The 21392-nt window shown below is 54.8% G+C and overlaps 1 protein-coding gene across 2 annotated transcripts in view; it reads left to right on the top strand.

Moving 5' to 3' along the window:
• The first annotated feature begins 32 nt into the window (after positions 1-32).
• KIF17 (kinesin family member 17) overlaps positions 33-21392 on the top strand; it is a 42026-nt gene continuing 20666 nt past the window's right edge. For both annotated transcript variants that reach the window (XM_008590675.1, XM_008590668.1), the window contains exons 1-6: positions 33-263; positions 4545-4691; positions 5684-5785; positions 11006-11195; positions 14074-14526; positions 18633-18742. In XM_008590675.1, the coding sequence (XP_008588897.1) occupies positions 33-263; positions 4545-4691; positions 5684-5785; positions 11006-11195; positions 14074-14526; positions 18633-18742 (1233 nt within the window). The remainder of the gene's footprint in view (positions 264-4544; positions 4692-5683; positions 5786-11005; positions 11196-14073; positions 14527-18632; positions 18743-21392) is intronic.

Here is a 21392-nt window from a genome sequence, read left to right as displayed (position 1 = left end):
GCAGTCCCATCGCGTGCCCCGGGCGCGGCGCCATGGCCTCGGAGTCGGTGAAGGTGGTGGTGCGCTGCCGCCCCATGAGCCGGCGGGAGCGGGAGCTGAACTGCCGGCCCGTGGTGGCGGTGGACGGCGCGCGCGGCTGGTGCTTCATCCGGAACCCCGGCGCCCCCGACGAGCCCCCCAAGCAGTTCACCTTCGACGGCGCCTACTGCATGGACCACGTCACCGAGCAGATCTACAACGAGATCGCCTACCCGCTGGTGGAGGTGAGGGCGCCCCGAGACCCGCAGGGCAGGGGCCCAGGGGACCGGGCGGGCAGGCCCTTCTGGAGGGGCGCAGGGGGACAGCGGCAGGTTGGTCTGCAGGCTTCTGTCCAGGCAGGAGGCAGCTGGAACCAGCCCAAAGTGTCACATCCAGGTCTCTACTGTCCCCGACGCCGAAGCTGGTCCTCAAACCGGCCCCCCCCCAGCCCCCTTTGCACAAGAACCCCAGCCCCCTCCCCACCTCCCTCATCTGAGGACCCTAAAGGCTGCGGCCACTTCCCTCCCAAGAGCTCCAGTCCCCTCCATCCCCTCCGTCCCCTCCTCCCCCTTCTCCCACCTCCCCACCCCCGCCCCAGGCCATGGTCTCTGCCTGCTCCCCCTTCCAGCCCTCTCCCCCAGCTCACCTTCATCCTCCCTTGGCCTTTCTGAGGGGTGCTGGCTGGAGCAGGCCTACTCCGTACGTAGTGGGGGAAAGATCTCGCTGGTCCCCTGCTTCTGCAGAGAAGGCCGCTGGCTTGGCCTTTGTCTTGGAGGAATGGAGACCTGTAGCTTTGGTCTCACACCTTCCTTCTCAGTGTTTGAGCAACAGGGAGGCGACAACAACGGTGTCTCGCTTTACAGGCTTTGCTCACACTAGAGAGCTCATCTGTGCTTCGTAACAGGGAAGGCACTCACATTTCCCACATGGGGAGACTGAGGCCCTGAAGGAAGAAACGTGCCCGGGCCCCCACAGCGAGTTCTGGCAGAGGTGGGGCTGGGCCTACGCCTCCTCTCTCCTGGCTAGGGCTCTTTGCTCTCCACCAGCATCTCCCCACTGTTCAGCGATGTCATGGGTTGTTTCATGAAGAAAAGGAGGTCTGGGCAAAACCGTGGGCGCCCTCCCTTGCTCCAGGCTTCACAGGACCTGTTAGGGTATCTGAGGCTCTGAGAAATCCTGCAGCGAGAAAACCAGTTTGGCTTATTTAACCTAGAATTTCTGAAACATGTTCCACCATGGGGCCTTTCTATTCTGGCTGACAGGCCAATTAACATCCCCGAGAACACCTCCTTTGGCTACCCCATCTCTTCTGCCAAGAGTTGGTCAAAACCCTTGAGAGAGCTGATGAGCTCTGAAGCCCAGAGCTTCCCAATGGTCAGCACCTGACCAGAGACGATGTCCAGGGGACCAGGGGCAGCTCTCCCCAGGGAATGGCCCTAGGTTCTGGGGATAGCCAGGTTGTCCTGCCTCACTCCCAGGCTGGGAAAGGACCCCAGGGGTCATCTGCTCCAACCCTTCTCCCCTGTCATGTCCTTGAATGTGCACCACATGGAGGACCAGCCTTGCTTGCAGGTCTCCACTGATAGGACTTCACTCTTCCCAAAGCACCTCGTTCTACCTTTGTTTCTTGGTTTGTAGAAGACAATTCTGCACAGTGAATCCCAGCTGGCCTCCCTGAAGCCTTGAGTGACCTGCTCTGGCTCTGTCCCCGGGGCTCCCAGAGCACCTCCGCTCCCTCTATCTAGGGTTGGCCCCTGGGAAACTTGAAGATGGTGTTCTTGGCTTTGCCTCCTGCAGGGTTCCTGCCTTGCTCATGGGTGAGGTCTTGGTCTCTTCCTCATCCTGGAAGTAATCCCCTGAGCAAGGCTCCTTTATCAGGTCCCTAGGAAGCCCCAGCCCAGAGAGGGAGACATTAAGGACATAGTGACAACCCTATCAAATCTCTCCTTCACTCTCCCTTCACTCCTGAATTTTGCAGGTACTTGGGGTTCTCTGTTAGACAGCTGCCTCTGGACATTCCACAGAGCCTCAGAGTCGACATAACATACATTCATTCATTCATTCACTCATTCATTCATTCATTCAGCTAACTAAATGACTAAATAGCATCCCCATACCAGGCCCCATCCTTGGCATGAAGAGCACCATGGTAAAGGAGACACGGACTCAGCCCTCAGCAAGCTTGTGGTCAGGCAGAAGAGCAGCTAAACTAATAGTTACTATCTGGGGTGATGAGTAGGGGATGCCCAGGAGGCTTTGGCAGCATAGGGTAGGCTGGAGGGGAGGGCAGGGAGGACTCTGGAAGAGGTGAGGTCTAAGCTGAGACCTGGAGATAAATAATAGCACAGGTGGACATGGCAGAACCCAGGGTGGAGGCACAGAATGGTGAGCATTTAGGACCTGCTCCATGTGTGCTTGTCCTTTGGGGATCTGGAGGACTCGATTGACATGTGACACTTTCCTGAAGCCTTTGTTTTGCCTTAGAAATGCATGTAAAATGGCTTTCTACTTAACTGCAGAGCAGTAGTATTCTATAGAACTTTCTGTGATGATAGAAATGTTCTGTATCTGTGCTGTCCGATTAGGTACCTACTAGCCATGTGCGGCAAATTGAATTTAAGTAACCACGTGTGGCTCATGGCTACCACATTGGATGACAGCTCTATGGCAGTGCTTCCCAATACAAATACAACGTGAGCCACATACGTAACTTAAATTTTTCTAGTAGTCACAGTTTAAGTCATCAAAGGAAAAAGTAAAAAATAATAATTTTCATAATATATTTTACTTAACCTAATATATCCAAAAGATTACCATTTCACTAAAATATAAAAATAGGTATTATGATCATTATATGAAAACTATTAGTGAGATATTTTATATTCTTCATACTAAGTCTTTGAAAACTGGTATGTATTTTACGCTGATAGCACATCTCAATTTGGATGCTGAAGTTTCAATGCTTAAAATGAAACACAAAAAATAAAGTTGTGTTTAATGGGCAAATATTTTATACTGCTTTAGATTTTGAATTTGAATTAATTAAAATACAGTAAATGCAGTTCCTCAGTCTCGCTGGGCACGCGGCTAGTGTGGCTGCCGCCGTGGCTCATGCATCGTGCAGCGCAGCTGTCGGGATCTTCACAGAGAATCCCTTCCCCACGCTCAGGCAACACACGCTCCCAGGGCTGCTTCTGCATGTTGTTCCTGGGGCTTCTCATGCTCCCTGCTCTCCCCACACATGGGTTTGGGAAGCCCCGCCTTGGGTCCTGGTTGGGTAATCTCTCTGCCACTACTGTCCCCACTTCAGGGGGCCGGTGCACATGGGAGCCCACTGCCCTCTGATGAGCTGCAGGAACCTGCACAGTGGTCATGGTGTTCTTGGACAAAGGAGAGGTGCTCATTCATTTCTGCCCTATAAAAATGAGGCCTTGCTCTTTCCAGGAGCTGTGAGTGGCGACTTCCAGCCTTCCCTCACCAGCAGATCCTGGGGATGCCCAGCCCTGTTTTGGTCTACTGCATGGGTCTTTGCAGTGCAACCGGATGTAGGTGCCATGGGGCCCTTGGGCCCTGGGAGCAGTTCTCTGGGCTCACCTTCTGATGACGCAGGACCCACCCCTGCCCCATACTGAGTTCTAGAATTCTTGACATCATGAAGTCTGTGAGAGCAGGGGCTGTGTCCACCTTGTTCACTGCTCTGTCCCCAGCCAGAGCACAGTGCCAGGCACAGAGAAGACAGTGGTGCCTATGGGAAGAATAAATGCATCAGTGAGTGAAGAATGAGTTTGCAGATGGCACCTGGTTTGCTCCTGTCTTCCTTCCCAGCCTCATCTTCCACCCCCTTGCCCCAACCTCCCCTGCTGTCAACGCCTCACCTCCATGTCTCTGCTCAAGCTGTCGCCTACCTAGACTGCCTTCCTCTTGCTGTCCCCTGTCAAAATCCAACCACCTATCAGCTTCCCCAGTTCTACCCAATTTTTGCTCCCCAGAAGCTCCGCCTAGTTCTCCCACTCTGTCCTGTTTTCCCTTGCGTGCACACCCTCTCCTTGCCTGTTGCCTGAACTTCTGTCCTTACTGACACCTCCACTGCCTGGAATGAGGCCACTCGGATGTGTCAGCCTCCCACCTTCCAGACACCTAGTGAGCACCTCTGGATGCCAGCACTCCCTGTGCTGATGCATGAAATAATTCTCTTGTAACCCTGGCAACAGCCTTCGCAGGAGGTGCTCCTTGTATCTTTTATTACAGGTGAGGAAACAGGCTTGATGTGCCTGAGTAAGACCAGCCTGAGGCACACTGTCAGAAAAAGGTGGAGATGGGATTTGAACCCAGGTAGCCAGGCTCCATGGCACCAGCTCTTGCCTTGAGGACAGAGCCATGCCTTGTCATCTCTCTGCTCCCTCCCCCCAGCCTAGTGCCACCTCACTGGAGACCCAGGGAGGCGTGCAAGCATGCAGAGTCCCATCCCCCTCTGTGGTTAGGAGCAGCTGGGCAGCAGGTTTTGGCTTTGGCTTCCTCCCATGCAGGGTGTCACTGAGGGCTACAATGGCACCATCTTTGCCTACGGCCAGACGGGCAGTGGGAAGTCCTTCACCATGCAGGGCCTGCGAGAGCCCTCCTCCCAGAGAGGCATCATCCCCAGGGCCTTCGAGCACATTTTTGAGAGCGTCCAGGTATGGGCTTTGTGGAGGGGAGGGGCAAGGCTGGTGGCACAAATGGTCGCCAGGGCACTCCAGACCTGCTGCATGGACCCAAGGACGCGATCAGAGCCTGGTCTTGACTTGGCACTGGGCAGCAGAGGCGAGGCAGGCTCTGGTTTCTGAAAAGGTGTGGGAAAAGGACTTAAGACTAAAAACTCTCTCTACCCATTCCATCTTTTTCTCCTGCCGTTTTCGGATTTTAACATTTCATTTACATTTCATGTGGATATGATGACCCCAAGCACAGGGGAGAGATGTGGTTGTCACCATCATAGCTTCCCTTTTTATTGAGCAGTAACTACGGATCAAGCCTTGTGCGAAGCCCTTTGTATAATTATGTCACCAAACCCCCAGTAACCCAGGTGGTAACTTATATTCCCATTTTCAAGATAGGGAGGCTGGAGCTTAGAGCCCTTATGGGCCAGGTCAAGACTGGGCTCTGAATAAGTCTCAGTGTCCAGGCGGCCCATGAGAATTGCCCTGGCGACCATTCATGGCAACGTGCAGAGAGTCCTGTGTCCGGGAAATGGCAGAGTGGGGACTGTGACCCTGGTCAGCAGAGCTCCTTGTGGTGGGTCACAGGAACATCTAGGGGCTAGGAGAGCTGCCAGGGATCAGCCCAGAGCCAGTGCTTGGTCCAGGCCTTCCTTGTGGCCTCAGTTTTTCTACCCAAACAATGGGGAGGCCTCAGTTTCCTCTCCCATGAGCTTGTGGACAGAGCGTTAGACAAGCAAATAGCAATCTGAGAATTATGCAACTCAGAGAGGCCCAGGGGTCCACCAAGCCGGAGAGGAGTGGAGAGCTTGGCAGGAGGGCAGGCAGGGCAAGGTGGGGTTGGGGTTTCCTCTCAGCCTGACATGCTCTCTCCTCCCGTGATGTCCTGGCTGCAGAGGGCTCAGGGTCAGGCCTGGCCACAGGTAGCCTGGTGCTCAGATGCCTCTGTTCTTTCTGTTCACGCCATGCAGTGTGCAGAGAACACCAAGTTCCTGGTCCGGGCCTCCTACCTGGAGATCTACAATGAAGATGTCCGTGACCTGCTGGGGGCTGACACCAAGCAGAAGCTGGAGGTGGGGGCAGATGGGGTGCGGGCAGGGGCAGTGGTCGGGGGAAGTTGGCATCCGGTGTGCTCCCTTAGAAATACGGAGAAGGTGTCCTGAGGGCACAGGCACTGTTCAGACTAGAGTGGGGACTTTTTTTTTTTTGTCTTTTTGTGTGACTGGTAAGGGGATCACAACTCTTGGCTTGGTGTCGTCCGCACTGCGCTCAGCCAGTGAGTGCACCGGCCATCCCTATATAGGATCCGAACCCGTGGCGGGAGTGCTGCTGCACTCCCAAGAGCCCCACTCTCCCGAGTGCGTGACGGACCGGCTGAGTGGGGACTTTTGAACTTGAATTTTGGAGTATCCTCAATCAGAGTCCATGATGCAGGGGTGGGGTTAATGAGCCTCCTGCCAGCACGTGAGGGAGGCCTGGACCTCACACTGGGCAATGGCACCTATATCTGTTGAAAGGCATGGAGTTTTGGGGCCGGCCCAGTGGCGCACTGCTACAGTGCGCCGCTTGGGAGTGTGGCGGCGCTCCCGCCGAGGGTTCGGATCCCACATACAGACCGGCCGCTCACTGGCTGAGCGAGGTGTGGGTGCAACACCGAGGGTTGCGATCCCATTGCTGGTCCCGGTCCAGTACGGGCGCGACACTGAGGGTTGCGATCCGTTGCCGGTCACGAAAAAAGACAAAAAGGAAAAAAAAAAAAAAAAAAGAAAGGGATGGAGTTTTGTGATAGATTTCATTTGAAAAAAGGGTTCCACTTCTAAAAAATTATTTTGAGAATCTCTGAGAGCCCTTGAGGCTAAAAAGAAGGTAATAATGATTATCATTAATTAAGTACTTACTATTTACTGGCTGCTTTAGGCATATTATCCAATTTAATATCCAGTAACCTTATAGATATTATTATCTCCAATTTACCAACGTGGGAAGGAGGTTTAGAGAGGTTAATTAACTTGTCTGAGTTTTACACAGTAGGAAGTGGCCAAACCTAGGTCTGTCTGACGTCAAGGTCCTGGATTATTATTATTATTTTTTTTTGGCAGCTGGCCAGGACAGCGACCAAACCCTTGACTTTGGTGTTGTAACACCTCATTCTAACCACCTGAGCCAACCAGCCAGCGCCTAAGGTCCTGGATCTTAATCATTCCATTTTACTGCTGCTGCGGGGCTCAGCTTCTGGGACCGTGTTATGAGCTTCTGACCTCATAAGTTTTTTTTGAACACTGAAGAGGATAATGAGGGAGAGCTGCTTAGCAGGTGCCGACACCTGGCAGGTGTGCAGTGTGTGAGCCATTTCATGCCACTGGGGTTCAGAGAAAGGATAGAGAATATGATGGGGGGTTGCAAAGTGGAGTTCCCGGAGAGGCGGTCAAGATCAGATGGTAGCTCACGACAGAAAAGGTTGGTGCTGGTTCTGCCCACGTTTCATAAATTGTCCTTAGTCTCCTAAAGTCTAGACTCAGAAGGAAAGGGTGTCAGACTTAGATGTTTGGGGGCTCTAACAAGACAGGCAGAACTAGGCTGACCCTTTGGGGAGCCCAGAGAGGTCAAGAGACAGCCAGTTGGTGGCCAGGCTGGACTCAGGTCTGGGACCCTTCAGCCTTCACCTTAGTAAGAGGCCCTGGTTACGTTTCCTGTCGGGGGCTCTTTAAGTGCTGGGCGGGCCTGGTCTGGTCCAAGGAGAAGAGGCCTGTGGGGGACGCTGACCCAGACCTGTGGCCAGAATGCTGGCGGGCTGTCCCCCTCCCCTCCAACTCTTGTCTGACCAGCAACCAATGGACGCCCAAGAGGCACACATCTAGCATTGGGGGGCGGCCCACCGCCTTCAGAATCAGAATGCCCAGGGAGGGGAAGTATCGTCATGAATGAGCATTAGCCCCCAGGTTGCTGTGGAGAGCCCTGTTTTACAGATGAGGAAACTAGGCTTGGAAAGAGGAGGTGGCTTCCTGAGGCGACTGGGATAGGAAGCCACAGAGTCAGGTTGGACATTTTTTTATGACCAGAACTGTTTACGTCTCCCCATGGCACGCCCTATGACAGCCATGGGGGGGGGCGGGCAGAGCCACAACAGGGGACTCCTGATGACGCCTCCAATCCTCCTGCCCTGCAGTGCCCTCTAGAGTTGTTTGGGACATTGGAAGCAACCTGGAATTTCTCTACTTGCCCTGGGTTCATTTGAGGGATCCGTGAGTTCCTCTCTGACAGGCAACTACTTTAGGGCCAAACCAAACCAAACCAATCAGGCCCCAGGGGACAGCTGGAAAAATCCTTAAATATTTGAGCCAGAAAGACCCTTAGAAAACTTCTAGTCCAACCCCTTGGTACGGATGAGGAAACTGAGGCCTAAGGAGGGGAGTGACTTGGCCAAGGTCGCACAGTAGATTACTAGAGTTAATACCGGAACTCTTGTGAGGCCTGAGTGCTCAAAAGCTTTCCTCCCAGTATTTTCAGGGTCAGCAATATGGGAACCCCTTGGGGCAATAAGAAGCCAGTAATTCCAGTTCCAAGGGAGGGACATTCATCAGTTGATTCATTCATTCCTGGGAAGACCCTGTGGGTGCCAGGCACCAGGCCGTGTGGGTGTGAGCTCCCCCCGTCCCATCTCCATGCTGACCTGGCTGCACCCTGGGCCTCCTCCTCCAGCTGGCTCTGGCACAAACAGCAGTGCTTTGCCCTTTCTGTGCAGGAGCTCCAGCCGCCCCCCTGGAGTTTTTCTACTGTCTTCCCTCTCCAGGTGTAGCTGAGTCATGGCTCAGCCCCCAGACAGGGAGGTGGGGAGTGGAGGGGGCACAGGGTGTTGCTCCCACGTGTCAGCCCAAAAGGCCAGCCTGCGGGGTTAGGGCCTCCTGCCCGCTGGCCAAACTTCTGCCAACCCGTACTGGGGCAGCAGCAGGGGCCTCCCTTTTCTCACTTCGCTGGACCCTAGAAAGGCCTTGGTTACCCAGGGGCCACAGGCTGGCAGCCAACTGCATTCGCTGCAGCTGCGCCCGGGTCTCAGGCTTGGGGAACCAGCCTGCCTTGGGGACTGCTCCGAGAAACACACCCCACGGGGGCACGGGTTTCTGACACGCTCCCTCGTGGGTGTGGATGATGGGCAGATGGCTCTCACGTAAACCTTCCCACAGCCTTAGGAGGAGGTGGTATTCTTATCCTTTATAACAGATGAGGAAACCGAGGCTCAACGTGCCTGAGTACACCAGCCCATGGGCACAGTCAGTAGGGTGGAGACGGGGCTTGAATCCAGGGGCCACTCTCCACAGCACACGCTCTTAACCTGTGCTTCACACAGGGCCTGATAATTTTTGTAATTAGAGGTGATTCGATCAGCTAAGGCCAGCAGTATCGTGTCGTGGGGGGGGGCCCAGAGGGCTTCTCCAGCAGGTTCTGCCCACCCTATGTCTGAGCAGAGTGTCGAGGGCCCACACCCTTCTCCACGGACCTGGGCTCTGGACACGCCTCTGCCCTTGGCCCTTCCATCCTCGCTGCATCCCAGCTGGTTGCCATGGTGACCCGGCTCTGGCCCTGCAGCCAAGATGAGCAGTTATGTGGAAGGCAGTGCACAGCTGGTGGCCTTCACTCAGTGCCAGGGAGGGACCCTGGGGGCATCAGGAGACAGGGCTCAGCAAGCCCTCCTGGGCCTAAACGTAGAGTGGTGGGAGACCCCTGCGGTGACGGTCTCCTGAGGTTGCTCAGGCCCAAGCGTCCCCGTCCTCCTTACGACCTGAGTTCACTGAGCTCCCACTGAGTACCTGCAGAGTGTTTCTTTTAGACCCGTTCTCTTTTTCATTCTCATAGTAGTATTGCAGAAACAGGATTTATTATCCCCATTTTACAGAAAAGGAAACTGAGACCTAGAGAGGCAAATTGACTTTCCCAACAAGCAAGTGACAGAACCAGGTTTCCAGCCCGAGTCTGCCTGCCTCAGTAAACTGACTGAACAGATTCTTTCTGAAACTGGGAGCAACAATTCACCCACCTGGGCCTCCTAGGAGCCAGGCAGGGTTCTAGGTTCTGGAGGGTGGCTGATCTCCGGGCACATGGCACCCCAGGGCTCCTGCTTTGGTCCTTTGTTCTCCATCCTCACAGCTACCTCCTAGGTCAAGGTCAGCCCTTTGTCATTTCAAGCTTCAGTTACTGCAGGGTGCTCCAGCTCTCCCCATGCCTTGCCTCTGGAGCCTTCTGTTGTCTGTTACCCCATTAATAGCTGTGTGACCTTCCACAAGTCTTTTAACCTTTCTGTGCCTCGGTTGCTTATCTGTTCCATTAAACTCAGCCCTTCCTTCGGCTGGGTCTGGCTGTTTCCCCACTTCACCCTTTAGCAGATAGGGCCAGCCTGGGCTTGCCTCCCCCTGCACAGCGGGGGGCTGGGACTCCTGAACGTGCCCGGAGCAAAGCATTGGAGCTTCTGTGGCTCCAGCCAGCAGGGCCATTTGGCAGACAAATGCCTTTTGTCCTAGTTAATTCTGCTCTCACCAGAGTGGTTTTATTTCCTCTCACACTTGAAAAATATTGCATTTCACAGCTCTGTGTCAGCGACAAAACAACTTGGCTGCCTGGAAAGTGAGCAGGGAGCAATTAGATAAATTAATCTACTGACTGCCGTTGCACTGAGGGCTGCGGGCTATTTGAGCTGTGAGCCAAGGGGAGTTCTGGGCAGCAACTGGCCATTTACCTACCATGGTCCAAGGCTCTGGGAACATTCCTGTTGCCCTGGAGTGATGGCAAAGAGGTGATCAGGAGCCATAAAGACAGGCTGAAGGGGACAGCACTCAGAGCCCTTGGCTGACTACAAGGTCAGTCCAGGGAGCCGAAGCTGGCAGACTGAAAACCACCTTCATAATAATAGTACCAGCAACAACATCATGGACAGCAGCTGGTACTTTTCATGTGCCAGACACTGTGCTAAGGCTTGTATGTGCCTTATTTTACTGAATCGTCACCATATCCCTCTGAGATAGGTCTCTCATACCCATTTCACAGAAGTGGAAACTGAGGCTCAGGTTAAGTCACTGACTCAGGTTAAGTCATTAACCAAAGGTCCCACAACAAGCAAGAAGCAGGGGTAAGCTTGAGGCTGGCTGCACCTGGAGTGAACTCCCTCCCCGTTGCAGGGTATCTGAGGTGCCAGCCTGCACTGCAGGAGGGCAAGGGGGCCTGGATCGGACCCTTCTCTCGTATTCCCTAGGGATCCCCAGCCCCACCCCTAGCAGGCTGTGACCTGTCCGTCGTGCCCACAGCTGAAGGAGCACCCGGAGAAGGGCGTATACGTGAAGGGGCTGTCCATGCACACGGTGCACAGCGTGGCCCAGTGTGAGCGCATCATGGAGACGGGCTGGAAGAACCGCTCGGTGGGCTACACGCTGATGAACAAGGACTCGTCGCGCTCCCACTCCATCTTCACCATCAGCATCGAGATCTGCGCCGTGGGTATGCGGGGCTGCTGGAGGCGGGGGTGGGCCAGACAGCCCGAGCCGGTCCTGCGCCACTAGCCAGACGCTTCCCCTCTCAGAGCCTCATGCACCCCATTGGAAACTGGGAAGAGATGCTCTAACTGGCCGGAGGAAACACAAGAGGGAAACACGTGTTTCCGGGCTAAACAGCAGCAACATGATAGTGGCAGCTAATGCTGAGCACTTACTGTGTGCACCATCGCAGTTCCTCCCTACAGCAGCCCCAGGAGGCAGATGCTGTGGCATCCCCATGGCACAGATGAGGAAATCAAGGTCACATGACTGGAAAGTGTCAGAGCTGGGTTTCTGTCCTGGGGGTCTGCACCCAGAGTGTGTGTCACTCAGACCCTGTGGATCCTCTTTCTCTGTAGCGTTCTCTACCCTTCAGTCCCCTCCCTCTTCCTTCTTTCTGGAAGAGTCACTGAGAACAGGAAGGAAAGAAACCCTCATTTCTCTTGGGCCACTTGTAGACCAGACACTGTGCTGAGCACTTCATTCCATTTAAATCCCACAGCGACCCTAGAGACAGGCGTTGTAACTCTCATTTTACAGATGGGGAAACTGAGGCTCTAAGAAGTGAAGTGATTTGCTTGTTCAAGGTCCCACACCACTAAGAGGTGGAGCAGGGATTCGAACCCAGGTCTCCCTGATATCTGGGTTTATTCCCCTGACACTGCAGCTGCCTCCAAGACTGTGGTTCGTTAGGAATAGAACTCCAAAGGGCAGTGGAGCAGGAAGCAGCCTCAGCCCAGTGAAGAACATAATTCTGGAGACATCCCTGACCCGGGGTCGGGGCCTGGGCTGATGGAACCTCTCACCGCACTGCCCAGTCTGCGGTCCCTGGTGTTTGCTGGGTGTGGGACCATCAGTCTGAGTGCCCACGGGGTGCCCATCTGGGGAGGGTGGGACCAGGGTGGTTACAGCTGGTGTGATGCAGCTGGGGGAGGGGCAGGCACTAGGGCAGCTGAGGACCCATCAAGAGAGCAGGTGTGTGGGGTACACCTTGGTCTCGCAGGAGAGCTTGAAGGATGGAGCAGGCTGCCTGCCAACAGCCTCCTGAACATTTTTAAAGATGTTTATTGTTTTCCTTATAAAATAGTATAGGTCCAATAAAGGTATTTAGAAAGTAGAGGAAGTTAGGGAAAAATTACTCATAGTTCTGATACCTAAACATGACTAACATTTAAGCATATTTTTATTTGATCCTTTTTTTTTCCCATGAGAATTTTAAGCACAATTGAAGTCTTGTGCTTTGTGTAGCTTTTTCCCTGTTTCATTTCCCATGCCACCACCAAGCATTTTCCCACATTATCATCACCCTCTGTCATGGCCATGTGTGGTGGCTGGAGGACAGGCCATTGCTCATGCCTTTGCTGACCAGTCCTCTACGAAGGTTAAAGTTGTTTCCAGGTTTTCAGAGCTGTGAATAATGCATGGTGAGCATCTTTGTGCACAAAGCGTTTTCTGCTTTGAGAGTCGTTTTCTCTTTAGATTCCCTGGAATGGACTGTTGGAGCAAAGGAAACAAACATGGTTAAAGCTCCCGGTACGTTCTGCAAAGAGCTTTCCAAAAAGGTGGTGCCAGGTTTCTCCATCCCCTCTTTTAATAGCCTGAAGAATCGAGCCCCTTGCATGTCCGTCTGTGCCTCTACTGAATACCAGCCAGACTTTATTTCCCTACGTCATGTTGCTGTGCTCCTGGACATAACTGAGGCAAATTCTGGTTTTAACTGGCAGGAAACTAAGGAGGAAGCCCCTACCCCTGTCTCTGCTCTCTTCTTGCCAGCTAGGGGTTTGGGCCAGTCCACTGATAAATCAGAAGTGAAGGATTTTTGCCTTCGTCTCATCTGGAACAGTTTGTGGTGTAGTCTGGTGACAGTAAGAATTGTGAGCAGCACTAAGAGCAGCAAGCTGTCATTTAAGGAGCACTGGCTACGTGCCAGGCACAATCTCGAGCCCTCTGCACATATGCGACTGCAGCCCTCTAAGGGGGGGGTTTATTCCCATTTTATTGAAAGGCTGAGGCTTTGAGTCAAGTGAAGTTATTTCTCCAAATTTCACAGCTACTAAGGAATAGAATTGGGATGGGACCCTCCATGTCTGTGTCTTCAAAACCACTGCTTCTGAGCCCAATGCTACTGGCCAGTGCTAGGCTCTCCTGTCACGCTTGACACCCAGGTCCACCCTGCCAGCACAGCTGTAGTCCCTGCAGAACTGGGCGTATTCTTAGGGGAAACCAACACCTGCTGTGCGTTGGCCTGCGGGTGCAGACCCTGTAAGAATGTGCCACCAGTTTACTTACTCCCCACAACGCCCAGCCCTAGTGGGAGCTATTGTCAGTCCCATTTTGTTGACACAAGAAGTTGGGGATCAGAGAGGTGCTTGGCTCTGCTGATGTCACACAGCAAGGTGAAGGCAGGACTGGGATGGGAACCGGGGCCAAGAGTTGCATTAAAGGACGAACTCCCTGGTGAACCAGTCACATCCCCCACCCTCTGCCTTTGGCCTCACAGGATGTCCGCAGGAGCTGTTGTGTCACTGCAAGGAATCCTGCTGCATTCACAGAATAGTCTGTACCTCCTGGCCCCTGCTCCCTGAGTCAGACAGCCCTGGGTTCTGATCTTGGCTCCATCTCTTAGCAGCTGTGTGGCCTTGGGCAAGTCTCATACCCTTTCTCAGCCTCAGTCTTCTCATCTGTAAGATGGACACAATAACGCCATCTCCTTCATGGGCCTCCTATGTGGCTGAAATGGAACCCTCGGGGGCTGGCGGGCAGTCAGTACCCAGTGGCTAACTGCCCGCATGGTCGTGGGGGCTCGCCTAAGGCCCCCGCCCCTCTGCCGGGTCTCTCTGCAGACGAGCGGGGCAAGGACCACCTCCGGGCAGGCAAGCTGAACTTGGTGGACCTGGCGGGCAGCGAGCGGCAGTCCAAGACGGGTGCCACAGGGGAGCGGCTCAAGGAGGCCACCAAGATCAACTTGTCACTGTCGGCGCTGGGCAACGTCATCTCGGCCCTGGTGGATGGGCGCTGCAAACACATCCCCTTCCGGGACTCGAAGCTGACGCGGCTGCTGCAGGACTCGCTGGGCGGCAACACCAAGACGCTGATGGTGGCCTGCCTGTCACCCGCCGACAACAATTACGACGAGACGCTGAGCACGCTGCGCTACGCCAACCGAGCCAAGAACATCAAGAACAAGCCACGCATCAATGAGGACCCCAAGGACGCGCTCCTCCGCGAGTACCAGGAGGAGATCAAGAAGCTGAAGGCCATCCTGGCCCAGCAGATGAGCCCCAGCAGCCTGTCAGGTAGGACAGCCAGGGGACGTGGCAGGGAGGGTCAGGGCCAAGGAGAAAGGTTCCTTCCCTGTCTTCCTGCCTCCACTTCCCATCTGAGACATGGTGGAAGCGATATCCTCACCTCCCCTCAACTTCACGTGAGCAGGTCTTTTGAATAGTCAGCCCTGGTTGGCATCTGCTTGTCAGTGCCCAGGAAGAGGCCAGTCTGTCTGGCCTGGCCCATCCGCCGCAGGCTTGTGACCTGCTCTCCACTGCGGGCTGCTCATCGTCATCCCCTCTGTCTGCCTGCTGTCTCTGGCAGCGTCGTGATGCTGCATTGCTCAGCAGCTGGGTGACTCACTTCCCACGTCCCGCCCCTGCTCCCAGCTGGGCACTTGTTATCGCAGCTTTCACGCCCAGGCACTCAGCTGTCATCTGGCAGGTGGAAATGCACCCCTGGGACAGAGGATTGCAGGGCCCTTGGAATGGAGGGATTCTAAAGTTTTCTTTATCTTAGAATCTCTTGGGGAATGGATCACAAAAGAGCCTGGGTCCATCTGTCCATTCGTCCACCTCCCTCCCACCCTCCCCTCCATCCAGCTGTTTACCCATTTATCCACCTCCCCTGTCATCAGCCTACCCACCTTCCCACCCACCCATCCATACACCTACCACCCATCCATCCATCCATCCATCCATCCATCCATCCATCCATCCATCCATCCATCCATCTATCCATCCATCCACCACTTTGCCCATCTATTCATCCATCCACCCATTCATTCATTCACCCGTCCAACTTACCTTCCTTCCTTCCTTCCATCTACTTGTCCGTCCGTCCATCCATCCACCCAACACTCACTGATACACCCATCCATCCATCCACCCTTCCTTCCTTCCATCCGTCTTTCCATCCTTATTCACCTGTCCATCCATCTGTCCATTCTTCCTCTCTTCTTTCCTTCCTTCTTCCAACCACCCACCCACCCACCCCTCCATCCATCCTTCCATCCATTTAATCTACTCATCCATTCTGACCACCCACCAATCCAGCCTTCCATCCATATATCCACCCATTCGTTCATTCCATCCCGTCATCCATTCTTTTATCTTTTTACGCATCCATCTGTCCGTCCATCCATCCAAAGTTCCCTGAGCACCTCCTCTGTGGGTGGACCTGTGCTGGGCACTGGAGACAGAGATGAATCATATTGGGGGGTACCTGACCTCCTGGGAGAGAAGGACACTCCAGCAGACCATCACGTGCAGCAAGACAAACTCTGGGGCAGAGGGCTGTGCAGGGTAGAAAGAAGTACACGCCAGGTTTATGTGCGGGGGGGATGTGGTCAGTCAGGGAAGGCTTCACAGAGTAGACAGTGCTTGAGCTGCCTCTTGGAGGATAAGAAGTTTCTCTGTTAGGATGAGAGTGGCCAGTGTGTGCACAGATGCACAAAACTCTAAGGTGCATTTGGGGAACTGGAAGTACTTCTGCTGGCTGCATAGAGAGGAGGCTGGTGGGAGACGGTCAGGCAGAGGCTGGCGGTGCTGGAGTGGAAGGGCCTTGAACACCACGAGGAGGGGTTCCAGGCTGGCATTTGCCTTCCCCCTCTTCCTCTGTTCCCCCTGACTGACCCTACCCACCCCTAGATTGGTAAGGCGAGGACAGAGGCAGAAGAGGTGAGAGGTACGAGGAGGGGGTGGGGAGGCTCTGCTGGTGGCTCCCCAAACCCAGCAGCTAATATTTGAACGGCCTTCTGGGGTCAGGGCTGCTGGCATCCTGTCTTCCCGGATTAGGAGCGTGGAGCTCAGCAAGCTGAAGTGGCCGGGTGGTGCTGGGCAGAGCTGAGAGCCAAGCAGTGAACAGCCAGCTCACCTCTTGCTCCTTGGCTAAGCAGCTTAGCCCCTGTGAGCCTCAGTCTCCTCATCTGTAAAGTGGAGAGAATAACGGCACCTGCCTTGTGTGGCTGGGAGGCAGGTGGGAGAGTCCCTGAGAGCGGGTGTGTGGGCTTGGCATGGAGCTGGCCCAAAGGGCTCCACACACGACACACCTGCTAGCGCTTCCAGCGGGCCGGACACCAGGGCGTCCCACCCCGGGCTCCAGGCGCTCCCCACCCTGCGCCCCTCCACCCCAGTCCTCTCTCTGGTCACTGGCCAATTTCTCTCCTTCCCTTGTAGCAAAACTTGGCACATTTGTCTCCTTTTTCTGGTCCCCATTTCTCCCTCTCCCCACTGAAGCTGCCCTGTCGCTGGTGGCCCGTCCTCAGGCAGGCCTCGCCTTGCCTCTCCGCATCGATTGGCTCGGCCGGTCTCACTCTTGGAGCCCTGGCTTCCCGGCCACCCGGGGTCCTGCTTCCCCTCCTGCCTCTCCAGCTGCTCCCCCGCAGGCCCCCAGGCCTCCCCTGTCCCTACCTCCTAACGCCACCACCGGGCTATCCCGGCGTCAGTCCCAAGTCCTCTCCTCTGTCTACACTCGCTGCTGAGGTGGTTTCACCTGGTCTCATGGCATTCAACGTCACCTCTGTGCTCCTGTCTCTCCCACGTGGACCCCCAGCCTGGCCGTGAGATTTGTGTCTGCGTCTTAATTTGTAAAGGTGACTGAGTGATAATAGGTCAGTGCCACTGAAAGGAAAGTTGAATGTGACCCGCGGTTGCCCTGGAGATGAGATGATGAGAGGCAGGACACGCAGGACCGCGGGGGAGGCACCAGGGTTGCTCACGAGGCAGGAGCCGTTACTGGGGTTTCCGTGGGAAGGACATGGCTGGGGAGATGGATTAGCACTGGCTCGTTTGAATCATTCCAGTGGGCTTTGTGGCCTGGGGGCTGTCCTAGTTGTCTGGTACCTGGCCCTGGGTTTGTTTAGCGTGGGGGACATGTTGGTATGAGGTGTGAGAGTTGACAAAGGAGGTGGCAGGGGGAGGGGGCTGTGGACTTGGGATGGGTTGGTTTGAATATGAAAGGTGGCTCCCCGCAGGTTGTTTACTGTCTCTAGGAATTAGTTAGTCCTCAGCCAGCAAGTCCCCTAAGATGTCAAAACATCATAAAATATAGAAAAAAAAATTAAAAGCCATAATACACCATGTCCTCTGAATTCCACATTTAACTCGCAGCTGTTTAAATAAGCTGATAAGCATTTCAAACTGAAGGCATCCCATGCTGAGCTCCTGGTCGCCCCAAATCTGCTTGCCTTGCACTGTCCCGCCAGCTGCTAGTGACTCAGTCCTTCCAGGTGTTGAAACCACAAACCTCGGGGTCGTCCTTGGCTTCTGGCTTTCTCTCAAATCTGCGTCCAATCTGCCAGCAGATGCCATTGTCTGGAATCGCCCACAGCTGGCCCCTGGCCTGAGCAGCTGGCACCTCTCCCCCAGGTTACCGCAGGGGCCCCTGACAGGTCCCCTCAGTGCGTTCTCCACACAGCAGCCACGATCTGGCCTTGTTCCCTCTCCAGCCTCCCCTCTGCCTCCTGGAACATGCCTGCCTCGGGGCCTTTGCACTCTCTGTCCCCGTCTGTCTGGAAAGCTCCTCCCCAGAATCTCTGCCCGCCTCTGCCTCCTCCCTCCAGTGCTGCTTGCTTTTTTTTTTTTTTTTAAAAGATGACCGGAAAGGGGATCTTAACCCTTGACTTGGTGCTGTCAGCACCACGCTCACCCAGTGAGCAACCGGCCATCCCTATATAGGGATCTGAACCCGCAGCCTTGGTGTTATCAGCACCACACTCTCCCGAGTGAGCCACAGGCCGGCCCCCAGCGCTGCTTTCATCTCACCTGGACTGAGGTCACTGTGCGCTGTTTAAGTCGTTACCCTCCCTCTGGCTCTTATTTCCAAGCACGCTCCCTGCTTTTTCTTAGAACGTGTCACCTTGTAACATGCTCCACATTTTGCATATTTATTTATTTTTTCCTCTTTCCCGTGTGGAGTTTGTTCAGAGCTGCATCTCCAGTGTCGAGAACATCTAGGTGTGCTCCATGTATATCTATGGAGGACAAGCTTGGCATTTTACATAGACTCATGTTTGAAGTGAGTTCAGTACTTTGAAGTCTTCGTGAATGGCCGTGTAGTTATCTTCTAACGGATTGTGCCTAATTTCTGCACGCTGGGTGCACTTGGCCTCAGCTCCCCATTTCTGTTTTTCTCCCAGCCCTGCTGTCCAGTCAGGTGTCCCCAAGCTCTGTCCAGGTTGAGGAGAAGCTGTTGCCCCCACCTGTGATTCAACATGACACGGAGGCCGAGAAGCAGCTGATCCGGGAGGTGAGACCTGAGAAAGTGGGAGAACGGGCGGCAGGTGGGCCCTCAGGAAGCTGAGCGCTGCTGCCTCGGGCTGAGGGGGTCCCAGCTCCTGCACGGTGTCATCCACCTTCACCATCAGTGGTGTTGCTACTACAGTCCCTCTTTTGTAGCTGAGAAAGCTGAGGCTCAAAGAGATGCCATGACTTGCTCAAGGTCACACAGCTAAGGGGAGCCGGAGCTGGGATTTGAACTTGGGCTCTTGACTGCCCTTCATGAGGAGGATAGAAAGGGATGTGGGGTGTCTCCAGGAGCGTGGTCTCTCCTGCACACTGAAGGACGGGGTGGCTGTGCACTGATGGAAGTGGGGAAGGCATCCGTGGTGGTGGGAATGGCCTGTGCAAAGGCGAGGTGGTCAGCATGGAGAGGTGTCCATCCTCTCAGCAGCTGCCGAGCCCGAGGCTCAGAGCAGGCCTGCCTGTTTGATCCGTGGGTGGCTGCAGTGTTGGCCTCCTGGAAAAAGCTGTCACCTGGGGGCACCTGAGTCCTCTCACGTGTGTGCCTCCTGTATCCCAGAAAAGCAGCAGGGCAGGTGATGCCCCCCATTTCCAGTGCAGAGCTGATTCCCGAAGGGGGACTCGCAGCCAGACGTGGCAGAGCCTTGTAACCCCCGGCTTAGGCCCCCATCTCGGACTCCCGGCTCTCTGGGTTTCCCAAAGTCCCTGCCATTTGAAAGCTGCATTTGGAGACCTGAGCATGAGCTGGAGTTTGACATTTGCCAGTCCCTTAAGGGCACTGGCTTTTCCTAATGGCAAACCTAATGCCAGGCAGGGACAGCTCTGCAGGGGCTGGGCCTGGAGGTGTCCACAGCTGGGCCACCCTGGCCACTCAATGGATGACCTCAGTTGGATCAGCTCTCAGCCCCCAGAAGCCCCTGTCAGGCTGTGGGGGCCTGGGACCCAGCCTCTGGGGGGCAGACTGGGTAAAGTCCAGGGTCTCAGTCCTGTGGGCTGGAAGGCTGGGAGAAATCCACCAGAGTCCCCAAGTGCCACCCCATGATGGGTGGAGGCCTTTTCAGTTTGGGGAGGAGCTGAGTGATGGCCTCCCCCACCCCGTGGACACCACCCTGGCCCTCTGGAGGTTCTGGGGGCTCAGCTGCTCACTCTGCCTGTTCACCTGCTGGTCTGGGGGAGATCCAGGTGTCAGGTCTGTCTCTGGAGCCCTGGAGCTGGCTCTGGGGAGGTGTCAGCAGGAGGGGGCCTTTGGGGCTGGCTGAGCACTAGCCCACAAAAAAGAGATGTCACGCTTTCGAGGTCTGGAGTGGGCACGGAGTCATGTAGCGGCCGGTGGGCTTTGGTCACAGACGGAAGAGGGCTGCCCAGGAGCTGGGATGGAAGCTCCCCCCGCCCAGGAAGCACGGTTGGGTGGGCGGGTGTCCCCGCTGTCCAGTCATGTGGCACTGCTGCCCCCTTGTGGTCACCAGGGAGAAGAGAGGCTGTACCAGGCAGTCTGCTCTGAGATGACAGAGATGGGAGGGTCCTTCCGTCCTGGGGATGGGGGTCGCCTGCGTCCTCTTCATGGTACAGCCTAGTGGACACTGTGTCAGATGCTGCTGCCACCAAGATTCTATTTACTGACCCTGGAGTTTGTTCTGTGAGCCACGCTTGGGGGAGAGTTGTCTGTCCTCCTTCCCTCCCTCCCCTTTGTTCTTTCGCTGTGATGGGGACTGTGCTTTTCCTTCCATTCCTGAGCCCCAGGACGAGGGAGGAGGCCCCTCTGTGTAGGGGACAGGGCACGGGCTGGGAGTTGCTCAGATGTGAGCTCGAGGTGTGACTCTGTGGGCTTCAGTCTCACACAGGGGAAGTCTGCTGGAGGATTTGAACTGGAAGATTCCAGGGTCCATCCAGCTTTTACATTCTGCAAATCTAGTTCTTATGGGCTCCATGACCTCGGGCAGGTTGTTTAAGCTCTCTGAGCCTCTATTTCCTCATCTGCAGAATGGGTATCATGGCAGCTTTCCTGTTGTTTCACACGGACTGTCACAGGATAAGACGAGGGTTGTCTTCTCATCACTGGGTTATGTGATAAGTACCAAGTAGGAGTTGGGGGTCCAGGCATGCACTCCAGTCCCCCCATTCAATCCCCACCAAGCACATTCTGAGCACCTGCTGGGTGCTGGGCACTATAGCTGGAGGGCATGTGAGGTGGGCGGTGGGGGGTGCTGTTTACATATTGGAAGTAATAGAGCATGTTTTGTAGACTGTTGGGAATGACCTAGTTCAGAGGGAGAAGTCGTGGCATAGAAGGGAGATGGAGGACTGAAAGCACAAAGTCCTTGAGGATGGGTATCAGAAGCCTGACTATTGGCGTGTCCTGGCAGTTCTGCTTCCTGCCTGTACTGATTCGGCAGATATTTTTTTTTTTTTTTGGAAATGTCCCTATGCCCTGGAATTTTATTTTTTTAAATTTTATTTTGTCGATATACAATGAGGTTGATTATTGTGACCCATCACTGAAACCCCCCTCCCTCCTCACTCTCCCCCCTCCCACCCAACAGGGTCCTTTCTGTTTGCTTGTTGTATCACCTTCAAGGAGTTGTAGTTAAGTCTTCTTCACCCCCCCCCCCCCCCTTGTGTGTGTGTGGGGGTGGGTGTGTGTGTGTGTGTGGGGGTGG

Source organism: Galeopterus variegatus, unplaced genomic scaffold, assembly GCF_000696425.1.
Source record: "Galeopterus variegatus unplaced genomic scaffold, G_variegatus-3.0.2 Scaffold142, whole genome shotgun sequence".
Taxonomy (NCBI): domain Eukaryota; kingdom Metazoa; phylum Chordata; class Mammalia; order Dermoptera; family Cynocephalidae; genus Galeopterus; species Galeopterus variegatus.
The sequence above is the reverse complement of the archived record's forward strand: the minus strand, read 5'-3'. Positions and strand labels throughout refer to the sequence as shown.